General features: G+C 44.0%; 1 protein-coding gene across 1 annotated transcript in view; it reads left to right on the top strand.

The window, feature by feature from the left end:
• LOC139541444 (PH domain leucine-rich repeat protein phosphatase 1-like) overlaps positions 1-10,072 on the top strand; it is a 66,861-nt gene that overhangs the window by 29,009 nt on the left and 27,780 nt on the right. The window contains exons 5-6 of the mRNA XM_071346105.1: positions 3,065-3,211; positions 3,665-3,892. Coding sequence (XP_071202206.1) covers positions 3,065-3,211; positions 3,665-3,892 — 375 coding nt within the window. The remainder of the gene's footprint in view (positions 1-3,064; positions 3,212-3,664; positions 3,893-10,072) is intronic.

Here is a 10,072-nt window from a genome sequence, read left to right on the forward strand (position 1 = left end):
GGACATCATCCATCCTCCTCTCCCTCTCTCTGCATACAGGAAGGACATCATCCATCCTCCTCTCCCTCTCTCTGCATACAGGAAGGACATCATCCATCCTCCTCTCCCTCTCTCTGCATACAGTACAGGACGCCACCCCCCCTCTCTCTGCATTCATTACTGGACGTCATCCATCCCTCTCTCTCTGCATTCAGTACAGGACGTCACCCACCCCCCTCTCTCTCTGTCTCTCTCTGTCTGTTAGTGTTCTCGCTGTGGTTCAGTGACTCTGGTTGTACTGGTTGTACTTCCGATGGAATGGCTTTGTGCTCCCATTGTTCTTCCATAAACACAGCTTTACCAAGGGAAGAGGAGGGGAGGCAGACAGGGCTTCAGGAATGTGTTTTTCCCGCGACACTGCGTTGGGAACGCGGCTGGCTGTGGCTTTTCCTTAGAAAAGACGCAGATCCGGCACCACCTTTCACGCTGTCCCCACAGTGAACCGGGTTAGGCTAGTTAGGCCTGGGAAGACCAGGTGAGCCGAGTGCCTATCAGATTCGACAAAGATTCTCACACACGTGCCCACCAAATGTTCACATACACCGCAGTTTGTGGTAGCTACACCTTCGGAAAACATGTTTTTATGTGCGCAATCACAACAATATACGTGTGCTGCTCACATATAGGTAACTGACAAAATAAAGGAAACACCAGCATTAAGTGTCTCCAGTTTTCTTTGGCAAATTTTTCAGATGTGGTATATTTTCAAAAGTCTTAGTTTCAAAACTGATAACACTTGTAATGCCCCCTGTCTTATGTTCAGAACCTTTGATTGTGTAGTCATTGGAGTTGAACACATCTTTCACCCCTGAGTCAATCATGCAAGTTTTCAGTGAAATAACATGAGAACATTTAGTCACCAATACATCAGACGAATTATGATAGACTCATCATTTAGTCATTGTAACTAACATTTAATCTAATAACAAAAAACACAAGATACATTTTTCAAACCGTTATTTTTGAAGTGCTGAATAGGAAGAATAGTAGATGGTAAATATCACTTCCATACAGTATTTGGCTTACATGCGCAATTCGTTTTTGCAAACCATATTTTTTGTATCCAATTGCAAGTTGTGAGCATGTAGAAAACTATGTTAGTGTTACAGTTTCATTTTCATTATATACATGTGTAGAACAAAGAATGAAAAACAGGGGTATTGTGGGGGTATTGTGATGCAGTAGGCTACAGTAAAAACATATTGCTGTAGCATAGCGTATGCCATTGCTGTAGCATAGCTGTAGCGTATGCCATGCTAATTCTGCTCCATGCAACATTGTTCAAGTTCACATTTTTTATGTGACTTTTCAACTGATACAGTATCACCTGTCTCTCTACTTGACACAATTCATCAGCTTACAGTGTATCAGTTAAATTCAGATAATGAGTGGAAAATGCATTCGGAAAGTATTCAGACCCCTTCCCTTTTTCCACATTTTGTTATGTTACAGCCTTATTCCAAAATTGATTACATACATTTTTTTCCTCATCAGTCTACACACAATACCCCATAATGACAAAGCGAAAACAGGTTTTTAGAAATATTTGCACATTTATTACAAATAAACTGAAATGCCTTATTTACACAAGTATTCAGACCCTTTGCTGTGAAACTCGAAATTGAGCTCAGGTGCATCCTGTTTCCATTGATCATCCTTGAGATGTTTCTACAAATTGATTGGAGTCCACCTGTGGTAAATTCAATTGATTGGACATGATTTGGAAAGGCACACACTTGACAGTGCATGTCAGAGCAAAAACCAAACCATGAGGTCGAAGGAATTGTCTGTAGAGCGCACAGACAGGATTGTGTCGAGGCACAGATCTGGGGAAGGGTACCAAAACATTATGCAGCATTGAAGGTTCCCAAGAACACAGTGGCCTCCATTCTTAAATGGAAGAAGTTTGTAACCACCAGACCTGGCCTCCCGGCCAAACTGCGCAATCGGGGGAGAAGGGCCTTGGTCAGGGAGGTGACCAAGAACCAGATGGTCACTGTAACAGAGCTCCAGAGTTCCTCTGTGGAGACGGGAGAACCATCTCTGCAGCACTCCACCAATCAGGCCTTTCATGATAGAGTGGCCAGACGGAAGCCACTCATGACAGCCCACTTGGAGTTTGCGAATAATCTTTTGTGAAAGGCAGATTAATAGATTGAATATGTATGCAAATTGCAAGAGATTTGGTGCAGTGAACAAGTGACTTTGCTAATTTGTTTGTTGTACTCCGTCAAATGAAAATATGCTTAGTTTTGAAAGGAGCCATTTTGATGGTCTGTTTTGATTTTTGTGCTTACAGTTGTGAAAATGTAGTACATAATTGTGAAAATTGCACCAAAGGGATTGCAAAAGACTAATAGGGCGTTGGGCCACTGCGAGACAGAACAGCTTCAGTACACCTTGGAATGGCATATGGCTTGCACTGTTTTCATGTTCATCAAACCATTCAGTGACCTCTCGTGCCCTGTGGATGGGGGATTTTCATCCTATGGGGGCATAGCCATGGTAGCCAAAACTAATGGCCTGCCCAGCATTTCCATATATGACCCTAAGCATGATAGGATGTTAATTAATTAACTCAGGAACCACACCTGTGTGGAAGCAATTGCTTTCAATATAAATTGTATGCTCGCGTGTTTCCATTATTTTGGCAGTTACCAGTTAGGCACATGACTTCCTCCTTATTAGTTTCCCCTGGGTGGCAGTTGTCACATTGTTTTTGGTCTCTAATCACAGAGGTAATCACTCCCTGAATGCATCCAAAATGGCGCATTATGCCCTATATAATGCACTACTTCTGACCAAGGCCCATAGAGCTCTGGTCAAAAGTAGTGCACTATGTAGAGAATAGGGTGCCATTTGGAACGCAGTCCTCCCTTTCTACAGTGTTGTTGTTCTGAATGGGCTCACTATGTAACCAGTTCTTCTGACTCTTTTGTTTCTGTGATGTTATTGTTTGTTTTTCTCTGAAAATTCCTGTCCAATTGACCCCCTCGCTCTCTCCCTCATTCTCCCCCCCATCTAGGTTCTGCAGGTTGAGGAGCCTCAATCTCTCTAACAACGCTCTGTCTGACTTCCCTCTGGCCGTGTGCGACATCACCTCCCTGACAGAGCTCAACCTCCAAGGCAACCTTCTGACCTCTCTGCCCTCCGCGCTGGGGACCATGCACAAGTGAGTGGGGTCACAGGGTTAAAGGTCAGGGGGCAGTAGACAGAAAGAGGGAGAGAGACTGAGACAGTAACTGAACCACCGTTGGTCAGTTATTTGTTTTATAACCCCCACCCAAAAAACATTTAGTTAATCGCTCAGCATTAGTGTTGGGTTTTGTGCTGTTGCCCAGTCCGTCCACTACAAAATAACCAGGCTGCGAATGTTTGGTGGGAAAATCTGTTTTCAGACATCAGGCTGCAGTAATAGGATCTGAAAGATTTTGCCTTTTTTTAAAGTTGAAATTCTTAATCTCTCTATTTCATAAGTTCCTCGTGGAAAGAATCACGAGTTTTACATGTCACACAAAATCAGGCACGATAGCAGAAAGCTCATGTGAAGGTTACAGCCACACACATAATCCCCTCTCCCACTGAGCTCCATACTAACCCCCTCTCGCCATCTCCTCCTCCCCAGCCTGCAGACCCTGCTTCTGGACGGTAACTCTCTGAACTCCCTGCCTGCTGAGCTGGGCTCTCTGGAGGCCCTGACCTACCTGGGCCTGTCCTTCAACCAGTTCAGCTGCGTACCTCCATCCCTGGAGAGGCTCAGGGGGGTGGAGAGGCTCTGTCTGGCTGGGAATCAGCTCTCCTCCCTGGACATGGCCGGCCTGCAGTGGCTCCCCCACCGACACATAGATCTCAGGTATATTACTTTGTAAATAAGTGTTTTAATTAGTTATTTCAAGTGTTTTGCTCTGGGATCAAATGCACGTCTTGTTTTTTTAATGTTTTTTTTTTTTACCCCAAATAACATTTCAATTAATTAAATTCAATACTAGTACTGCTCGGCTAGTGGGAATCAACCTTGCCTAGCTCCCTTCATAGATATGTAATAAGCAGTGGCGATTTCTAGCGTGTAAATCTTGGTGGGGCAAACTTTTTTTCAGATGCATGCCAGCAAAGCCACTACACTAAACAATACATTCATTGCTCTATAACGTTGACCCCAAACTGTATTGGTGACAAATGGTTCCCCCTACATAAAGCTGTCCCAACAGCAGAGCTTTCTTTTCAGCACCATGGAATGAATCCTTACCACCGCTACACCTGGCTGTCAGTGGAGCCTTGTCTGGCAGCGAAACAGTTAATTTACTGACTTGCTAAACAAATGTGGATTCGACTGACAATTGAGATACAAACTATATGGCTTAGCCTCTTAAGTATCGTACCCTTTTTATTCGAATTTTCTTCTAAAATGACATACCCAAATCTAACTGCCTGTAGCTCAGGACCTGAAGTAAGGATAGGCATATTCTTGATACCATTTGAAAGGAAACACTTTGAAGTTTGTGGAAATGTGAAATTAATGTAAGAAAATATATTAGATCTGGTAAAAGATAATACAAACAAAAAACAGGCGTAAATTTTTTTTTACATCTTTGAAATGCAAGAGAAAGGCCATTGTCACGAACCGCCTCGAAGTTCGTAACAAAAAGGGAGACAACGTGGAGATAAGGAATAACAAAATATATTTGTTAACTAAAGTAAACTAAATACAATTCACAATGGTGTGTATGCAGTAAGCAGTAGTGTAAGTGAGTGGTTGCGTGCATAAATGTGATAATGAGGGGTGTTGAAAGGTGCCAACGCAAATAAACAAAACAGCCACAAAAAATGCCACAACCAAAATCTCAGTGTCTGCATAGAGAGAGTCTCCTCAATGAACGGGGAAGTGGTGCATTTATCTTGGGACACACCCGAGCACAGGTGTGTCCCATGTCGCTGACGACCCTCCCAGCGCCGCCCGCCGACATCCTAAAAAGGAAAACGAGAGCAAAGAGAGAGAATACGGCAGACAGAGTGGGAGGGTCGTCACACCCACCCCCCCACATAAAACCGGGGACCAACAAGGACCCTGGAACACCATACCAGCCTCTGCGTCCCAAATTGACCCAGCCTCTGCTTCCCAAATTGACGAGGGGGTACGTGTTCACACTTTCACTTGCTCTAGCCAACCTCCTCCTCCCTGGACCTCAGCAACCTTTGCGCACAGGAAGCAACGTTTAAGAGAAAAGAAGAAAACGAGGCCAGGAGGGAACAGACAGGAAAGATAGAACATGACAATACCAAACAATGGTCAGTCACGTAAACATTCAGGAATAGGACAAAACCAAACAATGGTCAGTCACGTAGACATTCAGGAACAGGACAAAACCAAACAATGGTCAGTCACGTAGACATTCAGGAACAGGACAAAACCAAACAATGGTCAGTCACGTAGACATTCAGGAACAGAACAAAACCAAACAATGGTCAGTCACGTAGACATTCAGGAACAGGACAAAACCAAACAATGGTCAGTCACGTAGACATTCAGGAGCAGGACAAAACCAAACAATTTTCAGTCACGTAGACATTCAGGAACAGGACAAAACCAAACAATGGTCAGTCACGTAGACATTCAGGAACAGGACAAAACCAAACAATGGTCAGTCACGTAGACATTCAGGAACAGGACAAAACAAAAAAATAGTCAGTCACGTAAACATTCAGGAGCAGGACAAAACCAAACAATGGTCAGTCACGTAGACATTCAGGAACAGGACAATACCAAACAATGGTCAGTCACGTCGACATTCAGGAACAGGACAAAACCAAACAATGGTCAGTCACGTAGACATTCAGGAACAGGACAAAACCAAACAATGGTCAGTCACGTAGACATTCAGGAACAGGACAAAACAAAAAAATAGTCAGTCACGTAAACATTCAGGAGCAGGACAAAACCAAACAATGGTCAGTCACGTAGACATTCAGGAACAGGACAATACCAAACAATGGTCAGTCACGTCGACATTCAGGAACAGGACAAAACCAAACAATGGTCAGTCACGTAGACATTCAGGAACAGGACAAAACCAAACAATGGTCAGTCACGTAGACATTCAGGAACAGGACAAAACAAAAAAATAGTCAGTCACGGTAACATTCAGGAGCAGGACAAAACCAAACAATGGTCAGTCACGTAGACATTCAGGAACAGGACAAAACCAAACAATGGTCAGTCACGTAGACATTCAGGAACAGGACAAAACAAAAAAATAGTCAGTCACGTAAACATTCAGGAGCAGGACAAAACCAAACAATGGTCAGTCACGTAGACATTCAGGAACAGGACAAAACAAAAATATAGTCAGTCACGTAAACATTCAGGAGCAGGGTGCACAAGAGAGCGCGTCAGCAACAAGCTCCAATGAAAACAACATCTCAGGGTCCTTCTCATTAGATTTAGGCAACATCAACATAACCGAATTTTTTTGACATTTATCACTAATTTCAATCTTGTAGAATTCAGCGATCTTCATCAGCTGTTGTTTAGTACATCATTCTAACAGTTCCTCTGATGGAAAGCGAATTAACTCATCTACATTAGGCCCCATAGTCAGAAGTAAATACAAAAAAAATGATAATAATCTTGCTCTTCCCCTCTGCTGAGCACACCAGACCGGACCACAAGAGAAATGACAATCAGACTGGGCACCACAGAAGACAGATGAGAGATATATTGGGGCTTCCCCAAAACCTACAATAACTCAACCCTAGTCTTCGAGGGGATTTGCGGTAGGTAATTATGCACTGTAGCCCGCTGGCAAGGGGGAAAAAAACACCCAGCAAGCTGGCAGATTCCCAAGCCACGGATGTGCCCCCGAGACAGCTGCTCAGTCCACAGACACCACACAAAGATAACAAACAAAATAACCATGCCCAAAGTATTCCAAAGTGAAACACCGCTAAGCCTAATAGGGGAAAAAGAAAGGCTATAGCTCCGGGTAGCAAGTGTCACTACCCTACCCAAATCTCCCACTGAGGTACACAGCCGACTGTACTCACCTCCTCAGACCGATGTCCCAACAGCAAGTAGAGCAAGAGTCTCCAGCCTGGGCAGGGGCCTGGAAACTAACCAATGTACTCTCTCCAAGGAAGGACACAACGAACTATCCACCACAGTGGCAAGTTTACCAAACAAACAAAGGCGACCAGTACTGGGCTTAGGAAACATTACAAGCTGTAACAAAAGATGCAAACAAAGCACCTGCAGAGTTTAAGAGACAGCAGGGGTTCAATTTGTAGAACACAGTTCCTACATTTGAATATAAACATTTATTTTATCAAACAAAACTATGCTACATTTTTATCTCTGGGACCCTCAGGATGACAAATCAGAGCAAGATTACTGGATGTAAGTACATTATTTACCTTCAGAGGTGAATGTATCAAACCTGTTGCCGTGATAAGTGTTTTGTTGTTGTGCACTCTCCTCAAACAATAGCATGGTATTTGTTCACTGTAATAGCTACTGTAAATTGGACAGTGCAGTTAGATTAACAAGAATTTAAGCTTTCTGCACATTTAAGACATGTCTATGTCCTGGAAAGTTGGCTGCTGCTTACGTCATTCTAGTCACATTAGCGTACGTTAGCAACAACGGTCCCGGTTTAGGGATACCGATTCCGTAGAGGATAAGGGAATGATGAGCGGATAAGATTAAGATTAAGACATTAATGAGTGAGCTAAGACTGATGAAGTCAATATACAGTGCCTTCGGAAAAGTATTCAGACATCTTGACTTTGTCCACATTTTTTTACATTACAGCCTTATTCTAAAATGGATTTAAAAATATATATACAGTGGGGAGAACAAGTATTTGATACACTGCCGATTTTGCAGGTTTTCCTACTTACAAAGCATGTAGAGGTCTGTAATTTTTATCATAGGTACACTTCAACTGTGAGAGACGGAATCTAAAACAAAAATCCAGAAAATCACATTGTATGATTTTTAAGTAATTAATTTGCATTTTATTGCATGACATAAGTATTTGATACATCAGAAAAGCAGAACTGAATATTTGGTACAGAAACCTTAGTTTGCAATTACAGAGATCATAATTACAGAGACACTCTCCTTCACTGCAGCCGAGGTGAGTAAAACATTTAAACGTGTTAACCCTCGCAAGGCTGCAGGCCCAGACGGCATTCCCAGCCGCGTCCTCAGAGCATGCGCAGACCAGCTGGCTGGTGTGTTTACGGACATATTCAATCAATCCTTATCCCAGTCTGCTGTTCCCACATGCTTCAAGAGGGCCACCATTGTTCCTGTTCCCAAGAAAGCTAAGGTAACTGAGCTAAACGACTACCGCCCCGTAGCACTCACTTCCGTCATCATGAAGTGCTTTGAGAGACTAGTCAAGGACCATATCACCTCCACCCTACCGGACACCCTAGACCCACTCCAATTTGCTTACCGACCCAATAGGTCCACAGACGACGCAATCGCAACCACACTGCACACTGCCCTAACCCATCTGGACAAGAAGAATACCCATGTGAGAATGCTGTTCATCGATTACAGCTCAGCATTTAACACCATAGTACCCTCCAAACTCGTCATCAAGCTCGAGACCCTGGGTCTCGACCCCGCCCTGTGCAACTGGGTCCTGGACTTCCTGACGGGCCGCCCCCAGGTGGTGAGGGTAGGTAACAACATCTCCACCCCGCTGATCCTCAACACTGGGGCCCCACAAGGGTGCGTTCTGAGCCCTCTCCTGTACTCCCTGTTCACCCACGACTGCGTGGCCATGCACGCCTCCAACTCAATCATCAAGTTTGCGGATGACACTACAGTGGTAGGCTTGATTACCAACAACGACGAGACGGCCTACAGGGAGGAGGTGAGGGCCCTCGGAGTGTGGTGTCAGGAAAATAACCTCACACTCAACGTCAACAAAACAAAGGAGATGATTGTGGACTTCAGGAAACAGCAGAGGGAGCACCCCCCTATCCACATCGACGGGTCAGTAGTGGAGAAGGTGGAAAGTTTTAAGTTCCTCGGTGTACACATCACGGACAAACTGAATTGGTCCACCCACACAGACAGCGTTGTGAAGAAGGCGCAGCAGCGCCTCTTCAACCTCAGGAGGCTGAAGAAATTCGGCTTGTCACCAAAAGCACTCACAAACTTCTACAGATGCACAATCGAGAGCATCCTGTCGGGCTGTATCACCGCCTGGTACGGCAACTGCTCCGCCCACAACCGTAAGGCTCTCCAGAGGGTAGTGAGGTCTGCAGAACGCACCACCGGGGGCAAACTACCTGCCCTCCAGGACACCTACACCACCCGATGTCACAGGAAGGCCATAAAGATCATCAAGGACAACAACCACCCAAGCCACTGCCTGTTCACCCCGCTATCATCCAGAAGGCGAGGTCAGTACAGGTGCATCAAAGCAGGGACCGAGAGACTGAAAAACAGCTTCTATCTCAAGGCCATCAGACTGTTAAACAGCCACCACTAACATTTAGCGGCCGCTGCCAACATACTGACTCAACTCCAGCCACTTTAAAAATGGGAATTGATGGAAATTATGTAAAAATGTACCACTAGCCACTTTAAACAATGCCACTTAATATAATGTTTACATACCCTACATTACCCATCTCATATGTATATACTGTACTCTATATCATCTACTGCATCTTGCCATCTTTATGTAATACATGTACCACTAGCCACTTTAAACTATGCCACTTTATGTTTACATACCCTACAGTACTCATCTCATATGTATATACCGTACTCTATACCATCTACTGCATCTTGCCATGCCGTTCTGTACCACCACTCATTCATATATCTTTATGTACATATTCTTTATCCCTTTACACTTGTGTGTGTGTATAAGGTAGTAGTTGTGGAATTGTTAGGTTAGATTACTTGTTGGTTATTACTGCATTGTCGGAACTAGAAGCACAAGCATTTCGCTACACTCGCATTAACATCTGCTAACCATGTGTATGTGACTAATAAAATTTGATTTGATTT

This window comes from Salvelinus alpinus, chromosome 16 (assembly GCF_045679555.1).
Source record: "Salvelinus alpinus chromosome 16, SLU_Salpinus.1, whole genome shotgun sequence".
In the NCBI taxonomy this organism is placed as follows: domain Eukaryota; kingdom Metazoa; phylum Chordata; class Actinopteri; order Salmoniformes; family Salmonidae; genus Salvelinus; species Salvelinus alpinus.